The 24842-nt window shown below is 43.8% G+C and overlaps 1 protein-coding gene across 2 annotated transcripts; it reads left to right on the plus strand.

Moving 5' to 3' along the window:
- The first annotated feature begins 6335 nt into the window (after positions 1-6335).
- APOD (apolipoprotein D) lies at positions 6336-22872 on the plus strand. Of its 2 annotated transcripts, XM_045502529.1 has the most exons (6): positions 6336-6466; positions 10183-10325; positions 15594-15715; positions 18951-19039; positions 21150-21281; positions 22402-22872. In XM_045502529.1, exons 2-6 carry the CDS (start codon positions 10203-10205, stop codon positions 22635-22637), a joined length of 702 nt encoding a protein of 233 aa, XP_045358485.1. In that variant the 5' UTR covers positions 6336-6466; positions 10183-10202; the 3' UTR covers positions 22638-22872. The 2 variants fall into 2 exon arrangements, with proteins under 2 accessions (XP_045358485.1, XP_045358486.1); XM_045502530.1 differs by lacking the exon at positions 21150-21281.
- The last annotated feature ends 1970 nt before the right edge of the window (positions 22873-24842 follow it).

Raw genomic sequence — 24842 nt, forward strand, 5'->3', positions numbered from 1 at the left:
TAGAGTCATACTTCAGGTTTTAAATTCTCAGTGCATCATTTTAGAAAAATTGCTTAACCACCTCTTCCCACCTTGTTTTTTTAATCTCTCTAATGGGATTATTACCAGAGCCTGCCTTGTAGGGTGTGGTGACAATTAGAGTTAATTTATGGAAAGCTCTGATATTGGACCTGATGTATAATGTTCAATAGTTAGGAGCTATTAGTATAATTAGTTCCAGGTTGAACCTTGCACCTTCCCTCCTAGGCCACTTACTGAATAAAGCAGATGTTAAGGTAGGTGTAATTAGCAGAGTCACTGTGTTCAAAGAAGCCTATTCACCATGGTCTGAGCAGACCTGTTTACTTTCTCCAACACATCCTGTCAAGATAAGTGACTCAACCATAGTCACACAAAGTGAAAATCCTGCATCTTCTTTTTATTTATTTTGAGAGAGAGAGAGAGAGAGAGAGAGAGAGCACCCATAAGAGGGGAAGGGACAGAGAGAAGGAGAGACAGAATCCCAAGCAGTTTCCGCACTCTCGGCACAGAGCCCACCAACTGTGAGATCGTGACCTGAGCCCAGATCAAGAATCAGACGCTCAATCTCTGAGCCACCCAGGCACCCCGGAAATCCTGCATCTTTTTAACACCAAATCCACATAGCTCCCTGTGCCTGGTTGCCTCCCCTCTGCTTTCCTTGTTTTTATAAACCCAGAACCCAAGCTCCTCTCAAAACCCAGCCTACCCGGGCGCCTGGGTGGCTCAGTCGGTTGAGCATCCGACTTCAGCTCAGGTCATGATCTCACGATCTCGCGGTCCATGAGTTCGAGCCCCGCGTCGGGCTCTGGGATGATGGCTCAGAGCCTGGAGCCTGCTTCCCATTCTGTGTCTCCCTCTCTCTCTGCTCCTCCCCCGTTCATGCTCTGTCTCTCTGTCTCAAAAATAAATAAACGTTAAAAAAAAAAATTAAAACAAAACAAAACAAAAAACCCAGCCTACCCACCTGTGCTCCGGGGCCACTCCCTCTCTCCTATTCAGGGTTGCTCTTGGAGTCTTCAAGCCCCCTCCCCCACATAGTCAATACTTCTCCTCTATTGGATCATCCCCATGTGCATGCTCTTAGCATCTCCCTTAACCACTAAGTCTCCTTTCAGCTACTAATTTCTCTACTTTCCTTCAACCTCACAAGAAAATTACTATCTCCATGTTCCCTCCTCAACGCACTCAAATTAGGCTTCCATCCCCACTATCCACAGAGACTGCTATTGTCAAGGTCACCAACAACCTCCATGTTGCTAAATCCAGAGGCCACTTCTTTGTTCTTATTGACCTTTCAGCAAAAGTTGATCATTTTCTCCTTGAAATATTTTCTCTCTTGGCTCTGTGATACCCTGCTGTCCTCTTTTCTTTCTGTCTCCTTTCTTGGCTCCTTCTCCTCCCCTCTTCTCTACTACTACCTTTGGTAACCCCATCCAGTCCCATGGCTTTAGAGACTATCTATGTACTTATGATCCCTGAATCTCTACATCCAGCCCTGACTTTTCCCCAAAGCTTAAATTAGATATCCAACTGCCTCCTTAACATTTCCACTCAGATGTCTAATACGCAACTCAGACATAATTTATCCATGAAGAACTCAAGTTTTCCTCCTGAACTTGCTCCTAACTCAGTCTTTCTAGTTTTTTGTCATTAGCACTAGCATCCACCCAGTTGTTCAGCCTATAAGTCTGGGATTCATTCTTGATTCCTCTGTTTCCTCATCTTCCATATTCAATCTGTTAGCAAGTCTTGTTCACTTTATCTACAAAGCATGTTCTAAATTCGTCCACTTCTCTCCATTTTCCTTACAATCACTCTAGCCCAACTCCACACTACCTGAATGACCGAAGTGCCCTCAGAGGATCTCTCTGTAACCATCCTGCAGTCTAGTCTTGGAAGGGCAGCCCGAATGTTCTTCTCACACTCTTGCTTAAAACCCTCCAACAGGGGTGCCTGGGTGGCTCAGTTGGCTGAGCTGACTTCGGCTCAGGTCATGATTTCATGGTTCATGGGTTTGAGCCTCACATCAGGCTCTGTGCTGACAGCTCAGAGCCTGAAGCCTATTTCAGATTCTGTGTCTCCCTCTTTCTCTACTGCTCCTCCACTCGTGCTCTCTCTCTCTCAAATGTAAATATTAAAAAAAAAAAAAAAAAAAAAACAAAAAAAACAGAAAACCCTCCACCAGCTTCCCATTGTGCTTTAAATAAAATCCAAATTCCTCAAAGTGGGATATAATATGGCTTCTGCCTACCTCTTCAAACTCATTTTTAATCACATTCCCCCTCACTCTTTCTATGCCAACCACACAGGTCTCTCTGTCCCTGGAAAACACAAAGCCTGTTTCCTCCTTAGGACCTTTGCCCTGGCTCCTCTCCCTGGAACACCCATCCCCATGGTCCTTGAATGACTGGTCCCTTTTCATCATTCACCTCTCAGCTGAAATGTCAGTTCTCAGAGAGGCCCTTCCTGACCACAAAACTGAAGTGGCCACCCAGACTCTCCCTATCACATCACCTTTTACTGCCCGTGCATTGGACTCTCCTCTGGAAGACAAGAGTTGGGACCTTGTGTTTCTTCTTTACCACTACATCTGCAGGACTTAGAAGAGGTTGCCATATATTATTGAAAAAGTGAATGAACAGGTAAATGAATTCGTACCAGAGCTAGAACCAGAAGCCTGGGCTCCTGCATCACAGTTCAGTGTTCTTCCCGCCCCCCCACCCCCCCTCAACCTCCCCACCCCCTCCCCCGCCCCCCGCCCTGGCAAGTTGCAGCTTCACTGGTTTTTATTTACTTTTTTTTGTTTGTTTTTTGTTTTTGTTTTTTTTTTTTAACTAAGCTCTAGGCCAAATGTGGGGCTTGAACTTATGACCCCGAGATCAAGAGTCGCATGCTGTACTGATGAGCCAGCCGGGCGCCCCTCAGCCTCACCAGTTTGACTGCTTTCTTGCTGTTCACCAGATGTCTGGCACCAGCCAGCAGCCCACTGGTTTCAGCTCCTAGTGATAAAAGAAATGGCTATAAGGGAACAGGAAGGAGAGGAAAGAGGGCATCTGAATAAATCATGAGGTACACAATCGACCCCACAGATAATGAGGATGAAACATTTTGTTATTCATTCAACCATCCAGTAACATTTAGTAAACACTTAGTATGTACCCGGCAGTGTGCAGTTTACCGGGGATAGAAACACAAACCTGTTCTGAAGGATATGACGGTCTGAGAAGGAGACGGTAGGCCTGTGGTGACACCTGCCATGGGGTGAGGCGCCCCAGAACAAATACCACACGTGCTGGAAATACAGGCAGAGAGTGAGGACAGCTGCGCCGGTTCGGGTAGACTGATCCCAGAGACTGGAACCTGGGAGCTGAGTCTCCAAGAGTGAATACACGTTATTGGAAACTCTTCATCTGGGTTTTCACATGAAAAGTACAGTTGTGTTTCCCCTCGATTTTAACCGACAGAAGAAAAACCACTTTGGAAGGGCAGGCAGGATGACCCTGGTAGTTGAGAGAACCACTTGTAAATGAAGGCATTTTCACCAGGGGACCACTTAAAAAAAAAAAAAAAAAAAAGGATAGTTTTCTTTTTCTATTTCTTGCCACAAAAAGTCCACCAAAACAAATTCATCTTCCCCGAGGGTCTTGCCCTAAGACCCCTGAGGCAATCACCTAGATGATGAAAGATCACCCAACCAAAGAAATACTTCCCTGTAAAACCACAGGCCGTGTCCTTGAAGAAACGTGCTGTCAGGTAAAAGCCAGGTTTGGCAGCAGGGGAAAGAATGAAGGAGATCTGTGTGTATTGACAGAGAAAGAGCTACGTTATTTTTTTTTTTAATTTTTTTTTAACATTTATTTATTTTTGAGACAGAGAGAGACAGAGCATGAACGGGGGAGGGTCAGAGAGAGGGAGACACAGAATCTGAAACAGGCTCTGGGCTCTGAGTTGTCGGCACAGAGCCCGATGCAGGGCTCGAACTCACAGACCGCGAGATAGTGACCTGAGCCGAAGTCGGACGCTTAACCGACTGAGCCACCCAGGCGCCCCAAGAGCTACGTTATTACATGAACACAGGCAAGTTTCAGGCCCCTGGATATTGTTGGGATCTGTGTAGGAATTTCTGGAAGAATAAATGCAAACACAACGGTTATCTCTGAGGTGTGGGATTATGAGGCACTTACAGTTTGAGGCCTGCGTTTTGGTATTATTTTAATTGCTTACGACAGATGTGTGTGCTATTCTGGAATTCAACAATGAAGATTCATTTAGAGCACAGGTCTGGTTTGTTTTACGATGCTTCTTAAAAACTTGCGCTTGGCTCTACATTCCAGAAACATGCAAAGAGAGGATTGCCCGAAATGATATCATTTGCCGACATTTACGGGAAAAAATAAACTGAGACTGAGAAAGATAACTGTGCTGTTTCTCGCGCTACGACTCCTAGACCAGTACGGTCAGCTTCACAGTTCTTGATTCAAGCTGCGGAATAAATGATAAAAATATGTTGATCTCCAACTTAACACATTTTGGAAACTTTAGCACCATTGCTTTGTGGAAAACTGTGTGACTCTTTAGGGTAAAGGCAAATAACTCTTTTTATGAGGTTATCAGAGACTAATTGTGTATTTCTTCAATGACAGGCACTTCCTGGTGACAGATGTGATATAAGTAAAGAAGACACAGAAATTTACAGGCTAGTAGTATCCCAGAAAAAACAATTCAAATAAAAGTCTCTTGACTATTACCTCTAATTCTGTTTGCAGATCTTAGAATACTCGGTAAAGTCTTTGCATAGATAGATCCCTTCCATTCAATGTATTGACTGATTACTTATGACGTGTTCTAGCACTGGGGGTACAGCAGTGAGTCGACGAGACAAATTCTCTGCACTTGTGGAGCTTATCTGCTAGCGGGGAAAACACAACAAGCAAAACATACATAAAATGAAGGGTATCATTTCAGGTAAAAGTATAATAAAGCAGGTAAAGTGGTAGTGACACAAGTACTATTTTTGAAAGGTCAGGAAGACCTTTAAAGGAAGTGATATTTGAGTGAGGGCACGGAGGAGGGAGAGAGGGAGAGAGACTGCAGAGATCTTAGGGAAAGCCTTAGAGGATCCCAGCAAGTCAGGGCCTGAACGGAAATCCTAATTTCTCCTTTTTCTGAAAAGGCAAAGAACATCCCAAAGAACAAGCTCTGGTATGTGAAAGATTCACTTTTGTTACTGTTGTTGTTTTTTTTTTAATCTTTATTTATTTTTGAGAGAGAGAAAGGGCTAGCAGGGGAGGAGCAGAGAGAGGGGGGACAGAGGATCAGAAGCAGGCTCTGTGCTGACCGCAGAGAGCCCTATATGGGACTCGAACTCATGAACCGTGAGATCATGACCTGAGCCGAAGTTGGATGCTCAACAGACTGAGCCACCCAGGCGCCCCATGGTTATTGTTTTAATGTTTATAAGGCCTAGTGCTATAAATTTCTCTCTATTGCTTAGAAACTGGAGAATGCATTTTATTCAGGAATCTGTCTACTACAAAGGTACTCTCTTCTCTACAGGCCCCTAGAAGCCTCCTGCCTTATCACAAAGGCACAGAATCCAAGTCCTAAGATTCAAAACTGCTCATTCCACAGAGAGAAATGGGGCCCAGCCCAAAGTGTCTCTGTGGAATGAGCAACATTAAATCCACTCTCATCCCAGGCAGGGAGAGGCCGCCTAGATGGTGAAGCTGGGAGGCTCCCGAATCACGAAAGGTCTGGCATTCTCAGCTTTTAGCCCCAGCCCCTTCAGAACCGGTATCTCCCCTATTCACCCAACTTTGGTGGAGACAGAAATGACAGCCTCTGCGTCACCATGGGGAGACTGAGCCTCAGAGAAGTGGATGGCTTGTCCAGGATCACACAAAAAGCCATCTCTAATTCTTACCCTTCACTCTCTAGCCTGAGTCACATTCCAGGCCAGGGACCACATGGGGTGCCCCATTTCAGGAAATGAGGTTGTTGATTTTTCATTTACACAAAAATGAAAAATAAATACCAGATGCTTGGAAACATGTTGCAGCTCATCTTACTGGAACTTTAAAGTGCATTCTGACTGAGAAAATTAAATTCGAAAATCCACACAGCAAAAAAGATGTTTTGAATGAAATGCACTTTGTCTTTCCCTCTCTCACATACACACAGTATCTCATTGTTTCTTTTTCAGGGAGCAGCTGTGAAGGAAATTGGGGGAGGGAGATGGACAAAACATCCCATCTTTGTGTTTCATACAGAACTAAGCTTTTAGGCCAGCCTTCCCGACCCGGAGTGGGTGTGGCATGCGTTAAAATTAAACGTCAGTGACCGAATGAAGCTTATAAAATAGCTTGGGAGAAGCCAGTCAACAAGACCACGCATCTCAAATTGGATGAATTTGCATGTGGAAACTGCCTTCATCTTGACAGAAAAGGTATGTACTGTGGTTTTCATTTTCGCTTTCGTTAAAAAGTGCTTAGAGACAGGCTTGGCTTTTACTTTCCCCCTTTCAGCTAAAAATAATAACAGCCACGATTGAGGGCTTGTGCCAGTCGCTCTGCAAAATTGGTCTCATTTTTCCTCAGACCACCTTACAAGATAGAACCTCATTAGTGCCATTTTTCAGACGAGGAAACTGAGGTTCAGATATCCTAAGCAATAGGCCAACAAATGGCAGAACTGGGGTGCCGACCCAACGTTGACCTACCTCAATGTCTTGTGCTTGCACTATGCATTCTCTTCTGTGCAAGCAGACAACGAGAACATTTTCCATAACCAATACTGTACTAGATGAATTCTCAAGGAGTTGTCGTCCAACTGTGCATTACAGTAAAATTTACCAAAAAGTGAACTGTAATTCATTCTGTGAATCGGAAAACACATTTGACAATATGGCACAAAAATATTTTCTTAAGAAGACATATTTTCTTGTTAGAGTCAATAGCTAAATGGGTTTTTTAGACCGCTTGGCTTGTGGAAATGCGTTTTGTTTTATCATGTGAAATCTAAAAATCTAGTCGTCAACGTTCTGCAGCTTTTTCAGAGCAGGTACCTTGCCCGCACTAACACGCAGGTGTTGGGAGAGCAGGCTCCTAAGAGACCTGGCGTAAGTTCTGGCTTCACCCCTTATCAGGAAGTAACCCCTGGGAAATTAACATCATTGAGTACACAGAGAATGTCATAGCAGTAGCCTTCTAGATAGGATGTTATGGAGATCCAGTGTGTGGCACATGTGAAAAACTGAGACCCGGGCTTCTCCACGGGGAAGTTCAATGAGTATGAGTACCAGCTCACAGAGTCTGTGCTGGCCCAGGGCGGATGCACAATAACCTTGGTAGAATTATTATTAAATAATTTAATATTCAGTTAAAATAATATTTAAATTCTGTTTATTTTTAAAATATTTAAACTCCCCTCATTAAGACAATCTTCCCATTAGTGTTAGAAGACAGAGCAAAAATATAGGTCACGCCTACCCAAGTTCACAGGTATAAGATAATAATGCGACTTACCTTTGATGCTGGATGGGGTTGAGGCCCTAGAGGGAGGGCCTCAGGCTCATCGCCAAGAGGATTCTTGGCTTTGCACAAGAAAGAATTTCAGAGCAAGCCATTTAGAGAAAGGGACAAAGATTTATTAAATATAGAAGAAAGGAGCTTTCTTACAAAGTAGTGGTCTCTCCTCCCAGTTGAGGAAGAGGACATCCCTTTGCCCGTAATAAATGGTTTTATAATTTTTTTTTTTAATTTGCTAGCGTGTAGGGAGGGGCTTACTCTTTAATTTTGGGTTTATCATTTTTATTGGGTGGTGAGTTTTTCCATTGTCTGGGGATTATGAAATTACCCACAGGGAGCAATTTTAAGAATATCTGACCTTTGTGGCTTTTAGTGCTGGAGAGAATGGGATCTTGTGGTCTTCAGTGAGTTGGATCTTGTAACTCTTTTTATGACCTGCTGACTGTTAGGTTAAGGGTCAGGCTAAAACCAAAATGGCTTTACTTTGGTCAACTTGTCTCCCGAGTCTCCCTTCTTTCCTGCCTCACTCACCGTCAGAAGGTACTCAGTAAGTGCTGAGTGAACTAGAACGGACGGGACGTGGAAAAGAAATTATGGATGCCATCAACCCTTTCTATCACAAAAAGTTTTAACCATAGGAATGAAACTACTGCCATAAAGAGACATCTTTGGAAGAGATATGTAAGCAAGGCTAAGAATTAGCCTTGCTCTGAAATCCTCCTACACAGCTAAAGCACATGTTTCAGCCCATAATAGAACATTTTGTAATAAGATATTTGTCAGAGTAAGACATGGAACTGACTTTTGGTGTTAACTGTCCCATGGTGAAATGACACTCATCAGGTTACAGAGGTAGGTGTTTACTGAAAGCCACCAAAGGTGGTGCACAGAAGGAAGCATGGCTCAGGGTCACTGCAGGACGGACAGCCACAGACAGTACCTGAGTCCCAGCCCTCTGCCCCTTCTGGCACTCAGCGTGACATCTGTACTCCCAGGGGCTGAGGGGTGGGGTGGAGAAAGGACCTCTTAAGTCACGCCAGTTTGGGGGACCCTGTAGAATGTGCGTAATGTGTGACCATCCTTTGAGGTAAGATCTTCTGGGCAAGGCACTGAGCTTGAAGCCTACTGAGGCCCAAGAGTAGAGCTGCGCGGTTCTAAGAATTCCTTGGAAATGGATACAAATTTTTGTAAGTTTAGACAAATCCATCCATCCTCTCCCAAAAGATTAAAAGACAGGTGTTGTTTACGGGGTGGCAGGAGCTAATGGAAAATGGATTCTCAGAGAAGGTGCGGTCCTACCACAGACTTGGCTTGCTCAAAGGAGGCTCAGCGACCACCCCGCCCCCACCATCCCCAGCTGGCAGTTTTACTTGTTATGTAACTGTTCCTTTGAAAATGGGACGATAAAACCTCCAGAAGAAAAGCTATTGATTATTAAAGGTTATTTGGAGGTTTAACCATAATAAAGTGGTTATAATTATTCCTGTTATGACACATCCTTTTAAATGCTCAGATCTGAGAACATTTTGCTTGCGTTGATTCAGTCTTCTTTATTGCGGGAGAAAGGCAAAGAGCTAGAAATAGCTCTTGTGCAGCTACAGGCAAGGAGTCACAAGGAGGAGAATAGACTGAAGGCAAGTCAGGGAAAGAAGCAGGGAAGGGTGCCTGGGCTGAAATGCGTGTTGCCAGCTATTAGTCCTTCTCTAGTTAAATGCATATCTACGTCCCTGTCAATGTACCTTTAAAAGAAGAAAAAAAAAAAAAAAAAGAAATGAACATCTCTGAGAAGTATCCCCAACAGAATGCCAAAGAGAAATTCAGGAAGTGGTTATTTGTTTCTGCTTTTCACGATAATAATAACTAGCATTTATTAAGCATTTCCTCTGTGTCAGACTTCACCCTAAATACTCTCTCTATAGTATCTCATTTAATTCTCACCAAACTTGGTGAGGTTGGTATGATTATTACTCCCACTTAATAGACCAGGAAACTAAAGCATAAAATGTACAGTTATACTTGGCGTGTGGCAAGGTCTGCATTCAAACACAGTCAGGGTGACCCTGGGGTCCCCAGCACGCCACAGCCTGTTAAAGTTTCAGGCCTACTCCTGGGTTGGTAAGCAGCCCAGCAAGATGGGGCAGGAGTGGGGGCGGTGTAGATCAGGGAGGCACTTCTCTTATGAATCTCATAAGATACTAAACGTGCATGGTTTGTGCTCATTTTTTTCTCTTGCATGGTTCACTTGACCGCTTCGACCTCCCCCTCGGCCTATCCCCACCCCACATTGTTTCTGTTCATCAACAAGTATGGACTGTGCCTGACACTGCCAGGTTCTGTGGGCTCCCATCCTTGAAAAATGCATAATGGAGGGGGAGCAGTTGCAAAATAAATCCATCGAGCTCTAACACCAGGCAGAGCGTGCTCTAATGGAGGTACAAAGGTCGGGAGATGCTCCCAGGGGTGGAAGGCCTCACAGCAGGGTCGATGATGACGATTCAGGTGGCTCTGCAGGGTGACCGTTCAAAAGGGCTCAGGGGAAGGTCCCCAGAGAGGTCCCCAGAAATGTTCCCCTGGTGACTGCGTGTCCTCAGGGTGCTCAGAACAACTCTAGCTGCTTTGTTTCTCCTGGCCCCAGGTTCCATCCAGGGCCCCAAGATGATGACGGCGCTGCTGCTCTTTTCTGCTCTGGCCAGCCTCTTCAGTGCCGCAGACGGACAAGCCTTTCACCTTGGGAAATGCCCGACTCCTCCGGTGCAGGAGAATTTTGACGTGCACAAGGTGTGGCCAAAGTCTCAACTCCCGTTTGTTTTGCCTCCCATTTGAATAAGCATCCTCTAGGATTCAGTGTTAGTTTTCTGCTTTGATTGCCACAGCAAGCCTTGGGGTAGGTACTTATCTTACTGGGGCATCCCCAAAGCAGGCTCTGAGACCAAGAACTGGGGAGCAGAGGGTTTTGGGAAGCTGATCCCAGGAAGCACTGTGGTTATGTGGGGAAACTGAGAGAAGGCAGAACAGCAATAAAAGATGGCATTCCTGAACAGTAACACTGTTAACAGAAGGGTTCAGTCCTGCTGGGAATCCTCTGAGGAAATGTACAGAATGTTCCTCAGATCGTCCCACGGAAACGATTTTTCAAAAGCGCTGCATGCACTATTGTACTTTCCCATCAGCCGTGTATATAATACCAATTTCTCCTTATCTTTGTCGACACTTGCTATTGTCATCTTTTTGGTTGTAATCATTTTTACAGGGTATGAAGGGTATCTCATTGTGGTTTTGATTTGCATTTCCCTAATGGTTAATGACGTTGAACACCTTTTCATGTGTTTATCGTCCATTTTTGTATCTTCTTTGGAGAAATGTCCATTTGAGTCCTTTCCCCATTTTTAAGTTGGGTTACTTATCTTTTTAATTATTGTGCTCTGAGAGTTCTTTATATGTTCTAGATACAAGTCTCTTATCAGATACATGATTTGAAAATATTTCCCCCCATTCTGTGGATTGCTTTTTCACTTTATTAATGTGTCTTTTGAAGCGCAAAAGTTTCCAATATTAACGGAGTCCAATTTATCTATTTTTCTCCTTTCTTGCTTATACTTTTGGTATCTAAAACACCATTGCCTAATGCAAGGTTATGATTTTTATTTCTATATTTTCTTAAAAGAGATTTATAGTTTTGGGGCGCCTGGGTGGCGCAGTCGGTTAAGCGTCCGACTTCAGCCAGGTCACGATCTTGCGGTCCGTGAGTTCGAGCCCCGCGTCGGGCTCTGGGCTGATGGCTCAGAGCCTGGAGCCTGTTTCTGATTCTGTGTCTCCCTCTCTCTCTGCCCCTCCCCCGTTCATGCTCTGTCTCTCTCTGTCCCAAAAATAAATAAACGTTGAAAAAAAAAAAAAAAAATTAAAAAAAAAAAATTAAAAAAAAAAAAAAAGAGATTTATAGTTTTAATCCTTACATTTAATTTTGTGATCCATTTTGAGTTAAACTTTTTATATCGTGTGATATAGAAGTCCAACTTTATTATTTTGCCAGTGGATATTCAGTTGCCCAGAACTATTTGCTGAGAAGACTATTCTTTCCCCATCGAACAGTCTTGGCATCCTTGTTGAAAATCAATTGGACATTTATGTAACAGCTTATTTTTAGACTCTCAATTCTATTTTATTGTTTTATGTGTCTATCTTTATGCCAGTGCTATACAGTATTGATTACTATAGCTTTGTAGTAAGTTTTGAAATTAGAATATATGACGCCTCCAACTTTATTCTGGCTATTCTAAGTCCTTTGCATTTCCATATGAATTTTAGGATCTGTTTGTCAATTTAGTGAAGAAGCAGAGTTTCTTTTTGTGTTGTTGTTGTTGTTGTTGTTGTTGTTTTAATAGAGAATGCATTGAATCTAGATCTATCTGGAGAATATTGTCATCTTAACAATTTTAAGCCTTCCAATCCCTGAACATAGGTTATCTTTCCATTTAATTTCTTATTTATTTAGGTCTTATTAAATTTCTTTCAACAATATTTCGTAGTTTTCAGAGTATAAGTTTTGTGTTTCTTTGGTTAAATACTTATTCCTAAGTATTTTATTCTTTTGATGCTATTGTAAATGGAATTTTCATAATTTACAGAGTGTTCATTTTAAGTGTAGAAAGCCATTTGGTTTCTGTATATTGATCTTGTATCCCTTAACCTTGCTAGCTTCATTTATTAGTTCTAATAGTTTGTGTGTGTGTGTGGATTCCTTAGGATTTTTTATACACAAAATCATGTTATCTGGAAATAGAGATAGTTTTACCTCTTCCTTTACAGGATTCATTTTTTTTTTAATTTTATTTTTTATTTTTTAAAATTTACGGGGTGTCTGGGTGGCTCAGTCAGTTAAGCGTCCAACTTCAGCTCAGGTCATGACCTCAGTCTGTGAGTTCGAGCCCCGCGTTGGGCTCTGTGCTGACAGCTCGGAGCCTGGAGCCTGCTTCGGATTCTGTGTCTCCCTCTCTCTCTCTGCCCCTCCCGTGCTCATGCTCTGTCTCTCTCTGTCTCAAAAATAAATAAAAACATTTTTAAAAATTTACATCCAAATTAGTTAGCATATAGTGCAACAATGATTTCAGGAGTAGATTCCTTAATGCCCCTTACCCATTTAGCCCATCCCCCCTCCCACAACCCCTCCAGTAACCCTCAGTTTGTTCTCCATATTTATGAGTCTCTTCTGTTTTGTCCCCCTCCCTGTTTTTATATTATTTTTGTTTCCCTTCCCTTATGGCTGTTTTGTCTCTTAAAGTCCTCATATGAGTGAAGTCATAGGATTTTTGTCTTTCTCTGACTAATTTCACTTAGCATAATACCCTCCAGTTCCATCCACGTAGTTGCAAATGGCAAGATTTCATTCTTTTTGATTGCCGAGTAATACTCCATTGTATGTATATATAGCACATCTTCTTTATCCGTTCATCCATCAATGGACATTTGGGCTCTTTCCATACTTTGGCTATCGTTGATAGTGCTGCTATAAACATGGGGGTACATGTGTCCCTTCGAAACAGCACACCTGTATCCCTTGGATAAATGCCTAGTAGTGCAATTGCTGGGTCGTAGAGTAGTTCTATTTTTAGTTTTTTGAGGAACCTCCATACTGTTTTCCAGAGTGGCTGCACCAGCTTGCATTCCCATCCAGGATTCATTTTAAACATTGCATTCTTCTTATATGGATAGAGAAACTGGGACCCACAAACGTGAAAAGGTTTTCACAAAAATATTGTGAAATTATAAGGGAGCGTGACATCAAAAGCAATCTTCCACCTTTCAGTTTCCTCTTTTCTAGAAAATCCTGCTTCATCGGTTTTAATTATGGAGCACTGAAGTCACCTTAACAATAAGAGAACCATTTTAAATGCTCTGTATAAAATGGAGTGTGTTTTTGAGAATGCCTATGAAACCAACTGACTTTTAACCGTATTTTTTTGGTGCCTTCAATGAATGTTCATTTCAGTGGTTTTAATTGAAAGATGTGCCTTTAATAAATGAGTGGAAATTTTAGGTCATAAACGTGGGTGTATATTTGAGCAAAGAGCCATGTGCCCGAAGCCGTACTGCCACCTGTTTGCAGTACTCTCATTTCCACTTCTCACTTTTTGAAGGTGAGTGCGTCTCTGATTTTCTTTTGTTGAGTAATACATTTTTAAATTTAAAAATACTTTCAATTAATATTTTGACTAAGTAAATATGGTCACATGGATCAAAATCCTAAAGGTGCCAGAGAACATACAATGAAGCTCTTCTCCTACCCCTTTTCCCCTCCTACCTCAGTTTCCTTCCCCAGTAGCAACCAGTAAAATCATTTTATTGTGTATCTTTTGGGAGCGAATGTATATGTTCACGAATACATACATAACTGCAGTAGGCAGAACGATGCCCTCACCCTAATGCCTGCAACCTGTGACTGTGCCACCGTACACGGAAAGGGGGGTTTGCTGATGTGATTAAAGTTATAGACTTGGAGATGGCAGGCATGGCCTGGGTTATCCAGAAAGGACCAATCTAATCGTTGAAAGCAGAGAACCTTTCCCAACTGTAGTCAGAGAGGTGTGACAATGGAACAAGAATCAGAGAGATGCAATGTGAAAAGACTTTCACCTGCATTTGCTGGCTCTGAAGATGGAGGAAGGAGTTCACAACCCAAAAAATGCGGGTGGCCTCAACAACTCGGACAAGGCAAGAAGACAGAGGCCTCTAGAGCCTGTAGGAAGGAACACAGCCCTGCCAACACCTTGATTTTAACCAAACTCACTCGATGTACAGACCTGTGAGACCATAAATTTGGGTTGTTTTAGGCTTCTGGTAAATTGTTATAGCAGCAATAGAAAATGAATATAATAATCTTTCCCCCCATTTTTACATATACACTATTTTTCACCTAGCTCTTTTTCCATTGTATGTATCTTGGAGATAATTGCACAGGACTCCTTAAAATTTTTTTTAATGTTTATTTATTTTTGAGAGATTGAGAGAGAGAGAGAGAGAGAGAGAGACCAAGCATGAGCTGGGAAGGGGCAGAGAGAGAGGGAGACACAGAATCCGAAGTAGGCTCCAGGCTCCAGGCTGACAGCACAGAGCCCACAAACCGTGAGATCATGACCTGAGGCGAAGTCGGACACTCAACCGACGGAGCCACCCAGGCGCCCCGCATCTGACTCCTTTAAAAGAGGGTGTGTAACATTCCATTATATGGATGTGCCATAATTTATTTACCTAGTCCCCTACGAATGCTCAGACTCTAGTTTCCCGTATTTTGTTCTTACAATAGTACCACAACAAATAACCTCACATATGCATCATTTCTTTCTCTTATTATCCGGAGGTTACATTTCCAGAAGTGAAATTGCTTTGCTAGATATTGCCAAATTGCCCTCCAAGAAGGTTGTAAATTGGAGCAATCTCCATGCAAGGCGATGCATGGAACTGTGAACATACCTTTCTCCCCCTCCCCCACAACAATGTGCACTTCTTTAGAGTTGACTCTGTACACGAAGTTATGAACTGAGACCATACCCCCCGTGGTATCAGTCTTCTAAGTCCTGATCACCTGCCAAAAGCTTTTGTGTCCACCTCCCTGTGCGAGGTCTTATGAGGAGAACGCAACCAACTCTGGAGTCCCAGTTCCCCCCAGTGAATATATCTGACTTGCACACAACTCAAAGATGCCTCGTAGAATCACAAAATGTCTGAGATGGCACCTTCCATCATCTGGACTGCTCTCTCTCTTTCACAGAGTTTAGAATTTCACATAGATTTTGGCTGGAGGGGCCACTGACTGGATATCTAAATAAAGAGCACTTTAGGAATAAAATGTGGCATTCAACCAATGCCTGCACATCCGATTCACTTACTCTCATTTGAATCAATATCTTGCTCAGTTGCTGTCAGAACAATGCAGCCCATTTTGCTTGGTTTCCCCAGGAAAGGGCTCTGCTCTAAAAGGCAACAATAGGGAAGAGTTTGCAGGTCCCCAGAGAGCCATGGGGTTTTCTCTGCTTCTTGTTATCTCTGCAGTATCTTGGACGATGGTATGAAATTGAGAAGATCCCAGTGAGCTTTGAGAAGGGAAGTTGCATCCAAGCCAACTACTCGCTAATGGAAAACGGAAACATCAAAGTGATAAACCAGGAGTTGAGGTGAGTGGCTGTGGTTTCAAAAGCAACACAGTCCTGGAGCCAGCCTGCAGAGAGTTGTCCTGGGGTGACTGGGTGTCCTTGCGATCTCGTTGAGGGGGGTGGTGCAGATGTTGCTGGGTCTGCCCTGCCTGCTCACAGCAGGTCCTAAGATGAAAGTTTTTGGCAAGCAGAATGGTGGGGACGAGAAGCCGCTCATTTATTTGCATGACCACTGGCTGAGCATCTTTTTGTATCGTGGACTCCCTTGAGTGTTGTGTACTTATTATATGTGTACTCCCTATGAGAGGCACTAGGAACTCAATGGGAATCCAAACTGCAGGGTTCCTGCTCTCAGCAAAATAGATACTCTGGTAGCAAAGGATGAGGGAGAGGGGGCACAAGGGGGGTGGGGAGGGGGACCAGCTCATCTGATCTCCAAACTAAGAACGAAGCCCTTTCTATATTATCTACTAACAGAAGACATCCAGCTCTACCTGACTCCTTCCGGGAACTGGGAGCTCATTGCCTTCCATGACAATTTATTTCATCTCCAGACAGCTTTAACTATTAGAAAACTCCTTTTCTTGTTAAGCAAGAATCAAATGCATGGTCACATTCTAGGTTATGGGAACAGGATCACCTATAGAAGTATACTTTTCTGATACTGAAATACAGATTTCTATTTGATATGAGAATTCATACTTTAGAAAGCAAACAGAAACTTTAAAAAGCCGCAGAAAGAGCTCCTACCAACCTTCTATCAACAAAGATAAGAGCAACAATAAACAATAGTAACAAATACTAAGTATTTCCTAAATGCAAGGCACTATTCTGTATGTGTATGTATATATACATGTGTGTACATATATGTATATATGTAAATGAATATATATATTTATTTAATTCCCATAACAACCCTGAGGTAGGTACTATTATCAACTCCACACTTATAGATGAGGAAACTGAGGTACAGAGAGGGAAAGTAATTTTCCCAAGGGCCACACAGCTTGTAAGCAACAAAGCTAAGATTCAAACCCAGGGAGAAGTGAAATGGGGAAGAGAACAGAAGACAAATGGAAGAAAGGCTGGGGTGAAGGGCTGTCCTTCTTGTTCCCTACAGGACCTGAGAACTGTGCTCAACTCCAAGAAAACAATTATAACCCAGCATGGAAGTTACTCAGGCTCTGAGAGGCTTTGTGTGGCCATCTTGTTATCCACTAAGCTTTCTGTGAGCCAGAACATCAGTGGGTTGACTCCCTGCCTCCGTAAACCATAGAAATAAAGTTAAGAATCTCAAGGGCCTCTAAAGATAAAAACAGATTATTTTAGAGCCCAGAGAAGGATTGAGATGCAGACCTCCATCTAAAGTTGCAATGACTTCATTTCAAATATTTTGTCCCATTCTATGACCAAGAGTCAGACAGTGACGTTGATCTCAAAACCCACAAGATTTTTCCACCTCTCCTTCGGAGCCGGCCAGGAGTCCTCTTTAACTGTATCTTGAGTATTAGGTTGCTCTGCCTGTAGGGTCACGTTTGTTTAAGATACAAGGGCACATGGAGAAAGGTTTGCTGGTTCAGGAGCATGATATGGCTTCTCCTTTCAGGAATACTACAGGATGGGCAGAGGCACAGCACGGAGTCTGAGCAAAGTACTCTTAGCCAGTATCAGAGAATTTGAGGGCAAAAGCAGCTGGCACGGGGCTGGGAGCCGAAGGGCTCAGGCTTTGGAGTTAGGCTGCCCCATTTCAAATCCTGGTTCTGCCAGTTACTAATGGTGTGATCTTAGGTTAGTTATGGTAATACTCTAGGTCTCAGTTTCCTCTCAGTAAAGTGACATTAATCATAGAACCTCCCTGCATAGGGCTTTGTGAGCATCAGATGAGGCAACACGTGTAAATTGCTTAGAACAAGGTTTGGTGTGTAGTAATTATTTAATTAATACTATGTATTACTATTAATCTGCTGAGACCCTTGAAAATACAAATGTATTTTTCCCATGAACAAATTGTGCATTTACGATCAGAGACTGGTGTTTTGAAAACTGTTCTGGCCAAAACATAAATGATGATGAAAAGCAGGAAAGTCTGCCGAGAAGAGGCTGGTTTGTTGCTAAGCAACTGCATGCAGATAGAAATGGACCATCTTCCTGTTCTCCCAGCTGAGTTTCAGGTGACAGAGGAAGGGATGGTTCCCAGCCCTACTTGATGATAAACAGACTATGCATCCAGGGTACATTTCTCATCCTTCCTTACCTGTTGCTTATTACCTGGTTTCTGGGACATCCGTCACCACTAACCATAGCCTACTGACTTTCTATCACACGCTGTTGCTCTAACTTTTGTTCTGTGCCCCCTTGAGGACTGATGAACAGGCTCCTCCTCTGTCAGCTTCCTAGGAAGAGCACTATGATATGTGAGCGCCCTCCCCTCAGTGCCTCCGGCCCCAGGCATTTCCCCTCTCCCCCAGGTCCACAGAGTCATTGGGAGTTGCCAAAACCTGGAGCCACTCTTTCAAAAGAGCGAAAGTATTTCATCCAATCGAAGACCATCACTTTTAAGACACACCACCATTTTATATACCACTAAGAAAGAGATGACACTGCGAATTGTAAGGTGGCATTTGTTGCAAGATGTGCATTTCTGCACATTTATTGTCTCTGAGAATCACTGAGATGAGGTTAATATTTCCTCACTGCCTGCTTTTACCTGGCCTATGTTGAAATCTCCCATACTCAGAAGCTTGCAGGCCTGGATAGGGGTCTCAGAGCTCAGGTGTATGGACGGCTTTATGGGTCAGATGATGTCATATGATGTCACTGAGGCCCCAAGAGCAAGGAAAGCGTGCAGATCTCCAGACTTTGAGTAATCATGTCAGTCCTTGTTTTTCCCTTTGGCCCATTCTCATTTTTAAAGAAGTAAATCTTGGTGTATAGGGTTGTTTCGTTTGTGTTCCCTTCTCTTTTACTCCCTCCCTCTGCAGCCTGAGCGCAGGAAATGGCCTTGTAGGACTCAAAACACAGCACAGAAGTGTTAGGGCCTAACATATCATCCAGTCCTGGAGCATTTCAGTTATTGCTTCTTATCACCCAGGGCCATCTTCCTCCGCTTGGTCTCAGAGACAGTGACAAAGGAAAGAGCCTCCCTAACCTGAAATCACAATCTTGGCCACCCTGATGCTTAGTGGCCTTTCATTGATTTTTGGCTTCCATGGAATTAAGGTGTTTTGTTTTGTTTTGTTTTGTTAACTCGTTGCAGACCGGATGGAACTGTGAATCAAATTGAAGGCGAAGCCACCCAGGCCAACCTCACAGAGCCTGCCAAGCTGGGAGTTAAGTTTTTCTGGTGTAAGTATTCACTTCTCTCAGGAGGTTTCAGGGATAGGAGATATGCAAACCAAAGGCTAGAGCCCTGGATTGAAACACTCCTGTCACATCTGAGTGTCACCTATAGTGTGTCACCTATAGTGACTCAATGCATAATACTTTGTTGAGCACCTACTATGTGCCATGCTTGGGTCTAGGCACCAAAGATGTGATGATGAGCAAGACAGAGCTGGCCCTTGGCCCTGAGAGGCTTATATCCCATGTGGATACTGACAAGCATGCAGGCAAGTTACTGTAAAACTACCGTGTTTCAATAAAGGCAGCACAAATTGTAGCACCCGGGGAGAGCAGTAGGGCACCAGCCTAGACTAGTTTCCCAGAGGGAATGGAAGCCTGAAATATTAGTAGCCAGTAGTAGTTAGTTGTTAGTAGTGGTATTATCAGCAGAACAATTCACATGTGCAAAGGCTTGGACACAAGAGATGACAAGAGTGAAGGTAAGTTTGAGCCCTGGCTCTATCTGCCACTTTCTCACCACACTTTAGGGTTCCCTGAGAGATATTTGATCACAAGCATTTGTCCTCTGAGCTCTGGCTTAACTGGGGAAAGGACACAGACAACAGAGAAAGCACCAAATTTTTAGTTTACTGTTGATATAGATACACGGCAGAAGCCAGCTCAGAAATGTGAGACTTTCTTTTCCCGAGAGTGTTTCAGGGCCCCTCTCCCCACCCAAGGGGCGGACACCGCACTCACAGCTGTAAGAAGAATCACTGTCCCCCAGCCCGCTCCCCCTTCAAGTCCCTAAGAGTAGGGCAGTGAGGAAGTTCTTATTTTATAGACCAACATAGGAATGCTGGGAGATGAAAATAATTCTTCCCGCACATGTGACCATGGGCAACTAACTTCACTTCTGTGCCCGGTATTCTAAGGGTAAATGAGATAGCACATGCTCTGTAAGCTGTAAGGGACTTTGTGCATCTCAGCCTTTCTTGTTATTTTTACAAAGAAGAACGTCAAAGTGCAGAAAAGCTAGGTGATATAGGCAAGGTCGCTAGACCATTTAGAGGCAGACTTGGGACCAAAACGAAGGTCTCCCAAACTCTCCACTGAGGAAGGGGGGATGGGAGTGAAGGCCAAATACTATGTGCACGACCTTCACAAGGAGGCCTGTAACAAGAGCTAAAGGAGGCAGGAGGAGCTGCTGGCAGGGGAAACAGAGGAGGAAGAGATTCACTCTGGTTGAAGGGATCAGGTGTTTGCATTGGGTCTTCCAGGGTGTGGAGGAGACTACGGGAAAGGCTTTCCCAGGAGGAGGAATGGCTTGAGGAAAGGTCTGGAGAGAGAAGCCTAGAGGATGGGCGGGTACATGGAGCACGAGACAAGACTGGGAAGAGCCTCAAAAGCCATGTAATGGGTTGACGTGCCTTCCATAAGCAGTAGGAGACGGTCAGAGCTTTCAGATAATAAAGAGATGTGGAAGTTTTCTTTGCTATGAGGAAATGTCTGGGTAAATGTATGCTTGAGAGCTAGACCCTGTGGGAGGAAGACGGCGTGTGAATGTGTGGCTCTGTGCAGGCGGGGCGCGTCGCCTTGGCAGGAAGAGGTTGGAAGACATATTTCCCCCAAACCACTCAGGGTTGCAGAGTTCCCAGTCCAGCTGGGAACACACAAAGCAGTGGAAATTCAAAGGTCGCAGATCTGTGATGAATACAAGCTCTCAATAGTGAGCCTGGCAGGCAGGCACCAATGGTGCTAGAAAGGTAAGTCAGGGCCCACTCAGTGTGGGCCCTGTAGCCTTGTGCAGGCTTCTGTCCAGATGTCCTCCAACTGTCCTTCTGTTTTCATATTTGTAAACAGGTAGAAAGTCAGAGGTAGGAGGGACCTCAGTGGGTGGTCATCTGGACTAGCCCTCTTGTGTTGTCCTGATAACCAGCTGGGTCCCTGACACCCAGCCAAGTTCTAATCTCTTACACCCTGCCTCTTTTGTCCAGCTTCTCATGGTCATTCACGAGTGCTGAGATCTGGTTTGATTTAGCAAAGAGAGGGATTATTTTTGAGTGGAGGAGGTGGGTTGCTTGAAACCCAAGAAAGCAGATTGTGTCCAAATCTTTTGTTCTTATGGGGTCAGTTCACAGCTTTCTCCCATTTGGGTCCATTTTCCACTTAACTTTAACAAGTTGGGCTATGACATTTCCTTGGCTTGGACCTTGGCTGTGGAGGTCAAGTTCACAGAGGAAGTCTCTGGATTCAAACGGAGAAGGTAAATCCTCTCTCTCTTGTTGTAAGGACCCTTTAATGCTAAGCTTTCAACACTGTGCAGACCTCTGTCAATGAATCTTCATGGGCCCCTTGTGAGGAGGAGTTTATAACCTGTTACCACCTGATTTACCATATTCTTGAGAGCAAAAGAACTTTCGAAGGTCACACAGAAAGAAAATAAACACACCAACATTAGCCCTTACCTCCTTTCTCAGACAGGTTCTAGAGGAAATTGGGAAGTACAGATTTGGAAAGCCTGGGGGCCCCTGACCTTGCCATCTTAACTCCACTTAGCTAAGTGGTGCCTCCATACTTACTGGTGCTAAGTGCAGCCTGTTAGTCTAAGAGGTCTGGCAAAACACCCCATTACTGTGGCTTTCTGCAGACTGATGTGTTATCAGGGAAGAAGGATCCAGAAGGATGGCTCTAAGCTTTGGCTGCACATTAGAATCATGGGGGAGCCTTCAAGAGTACCAACCACCTCCACATCAGTCTGGAGAAACATGGCCTAGTATTTGTCAAAGTTCCCATAAGATTCCCACATAAAGCCAGAATTAAGAACCACTACTCTTGGGGTGCCTGGGTGGCCCAGTTGGTTAAGTGTCCGACTTCAGCTCAGGTCATGATCTCACGGTTCATGGGTTGGAGTCCCATATCGGGCTCTGTACTGACAGCTCAGAGCGTGGAACTTACTTCAGATTCTGTCTCCCTCTCTCTGCCCCTCTCTTGCTCACTCTCTTTGTCTCTCTCTCAAAAATAAATAAACATTTAAAACAAAATTGGGGGGCCGCCCGGGTGGCTTAGTCGGTTGAGCGTCCGACTTCGGCCCAGGTCATGATCTCACAGTTTGTGAGTTCGAGCCCCATGTCAGGCTCTGTGCTGACAGCCCAGAGCCTGGAGCCTGCTTCAGATTCTATGTCTCCCTCTCTGTCTGCCCCACCCCCACTCATGCTCTGTCTCTCTCTGTCTTCAAAATAAATAAAACATTAAAAAAAATTTTTTTTTAATTTTTTTTAAGTTCTACTACAGTAGAAGAACTAGGATCCTGGCTTCCAGGGTCCTGGAGATGAAGGTTCCTCTTGTCCTGGTCCCTCTTAATACTGCTCTCCTCTGGTTCTCAGTGATGCCATCTGCTCCATACTGGGTCCTGGCCACCGACTATGAGAACTACGCCCTCGTGTACTCCTGTACCACAATCGTCTGGCTTTTTCACATGGATCATGTTTGGATCTTGGGAAGAAACCCTTATCTCCCTCCAGAAACAGTGACCTATCTAAAAGATATCTTGACTTCTAATGAAATTGACATAGAAAAAATGACTATCACAGATCAGGTGAACTGCCCTGAGCCACTGTAAGAGGCTCTAAAGGGAACCTGCCTTCACTCAATGTTACTTCTTTTGCTTTGCTTCCCCCCACCCCACCCTTCATAAAGACCAACCACGGCAACATTGCAAACACCAGAGGGGAAATTTGAAAGCAGAAGCCTGTGGAGAGAAAGTCCAGGAACGCTGGCCCAAACACTTAGCCATGTACCATGTTACCTTGCCAGTCTAATAATAAACTTGTTGCTGACCTGCTGTGCTCACAGTAGATTCTGAATTGATTATTGTGGGTTTTCAATTATACGCTTATGTTTGGAGATCCATGAACAGTTCTGTTGAAAGAAACAAAGCACTGTACAGTTTAAGTTTAAAGAGAACAATCCTGTTTCTGGAAAGAGAAAGCAGACCGCAAAGGCCTATTATGGGTGACCTGAGTCTAGGTGCCACATCCTACAGTAGACACTCCTTTTTTTTTTTTTTTAACATTTATTCATTCCTGAGAGAGAGAGAGAAAGAGAGACAGAACATGAGCGGGGGAGGGGCAGAGAGAGAGGGAGACACAGAATCTGAAGCAGGCTCCAGGCTCTGAGCTGTCAGCACAGAGCCTGAGGCGGGGCTCGAACTCACAGACCATGGCCCACGAGATCATGACCTGAGCTGAAGTCGGACGCTTAACCGACTGAGCCACCCAGGTGCCCCCAGTAGGCACTCCTTTAGGGGGAATCATTTGGGTTTTCTGAGTCTCTGACAGGCAGTTTCTCTGAAGTATTTACTTTCTCATCAGGAGGTCTTCAGAGTCAGGCTAAAGAATGGGACCATCTTGGTGTCTGTGCAGGAGAGAATCTATAAGGGAGAAAACTATGGGGATTTTTTTTTTTTTTTAGAAAATCAACATTTTTGGGGTCTCTCATTCAACGGATATTTACCGAGGCCCAACTGCATTCTGGGCATTGAAAAATCTAGAACTCTGTCATCCTGTGGAAGCTTACAGTCTAGAAAGGGAGACTGACAAGTAAAGATGCAAGTATAATCCAAGCTGAGGAGTGCAGCCCCACCTCTGTGTGTTCCAACTTCGGACAATCAGGAACCACCTTGAGTTGTTGTTTTGTTGTTGTTGTTGTTGCTGTTTTTTTTTGTGGTTTTTTTTTTTGTTTTTTTTTGTTTTTGCATTATGACTTTTAAAATCGGAAAGACCTCAGAATTATCACCCTACAGTTTCACTTAGTTCACATGGCATTTATAATCTACGAAGGCTTTGGGTAATGACTCTGAAATTAAGCCATTTGATTAGATTTTGGCTTTTTCAGCATGATCATAAAGTATGAGTTTCCTTGAGCACGTGAGACTCTTTAATGTTTTAACGGTTACAAAAATCCCAAGGATCTCAATATGTACAATTTTTCTTTTGTTACATAAATGCGACCTCAAATTGTAGCTTCCAGTTCTGAAAACTACCTGGCAGAAAGGCAGGCAGGGGGCGGTAGGTATCAAAGCAGATCCTGTCTCCCAGCTCTGCCTGCTCTTGAGCCCGGTGCTATATCACGCTCCTCTTGCTGGCTCCTCTTCTCAAATACGGTTACTCCCAAGAGTGTTAAGCTGCCCGTCTTTCAGCTCATGGTACAAAATAAGTTATGACTGCATTCCTCTTAACAGCAGAGGAACATCAAAGACCATGAAGGTGACTACACTTTGTCCCTTTTACAGTGTCTTGCCCAACACATAGACTCAAAGTGTGTATGTGAATGAAGTACTGACTGAATGTGTAGATGGACGGGCTTGAGTTTTCCAGTAAAGGAAAAGGAAACCGTGAAGCAGGTATCAGGGGTGACTAAACCTGACAAAAACTTTTGGGAATCCAGAGGGAAGCATGTGGGCACCAAGTAACTTGAGGAAACCTGGGGGAAAGAGCAAAAAATTCAGAAGGTAGAGGAAGAGAAGAGAAGTCAGATAATCAGCAAAATAGAGACAATAGTAGAGAGTAAATCCCCACATACCCACTGTCAGCTCTAACAGTCATCAACATGTCGCCAGTCTCGCTTCGGCTATCACCCGGTGCCCCCCAGTATTTTTCCTAGGGTGTTTGAAGCAAATCCCAGATACCACATCCTCTTAATTTGCCCATAACTACCTATGTATAAGTCTCTAGTAAATACAGGTACTTTTCTTTTTTTTTTTTTTTTTTTCATTTTTTTCAGGTACTTTTTGAACAAAAAAACATAAGGTTATGTTCTATATCCT

Source organism: Leopardus geoffroyi, chromosome C2, assembly GCF_018350155.1.
Source record: "Leopardus geoffroyi isolate Oge1 chromosome C2, O.geoffroyi_Oge1_pat1.0, whole genome shotgun sequence".
Classification (NCBI taxonomy): domain Eukaryota; kingdom Metazoa; phylum Chordata; class Mammalia; order Carnivora; family Felidae; genus Leopardus; species Leopardus geoffroyi.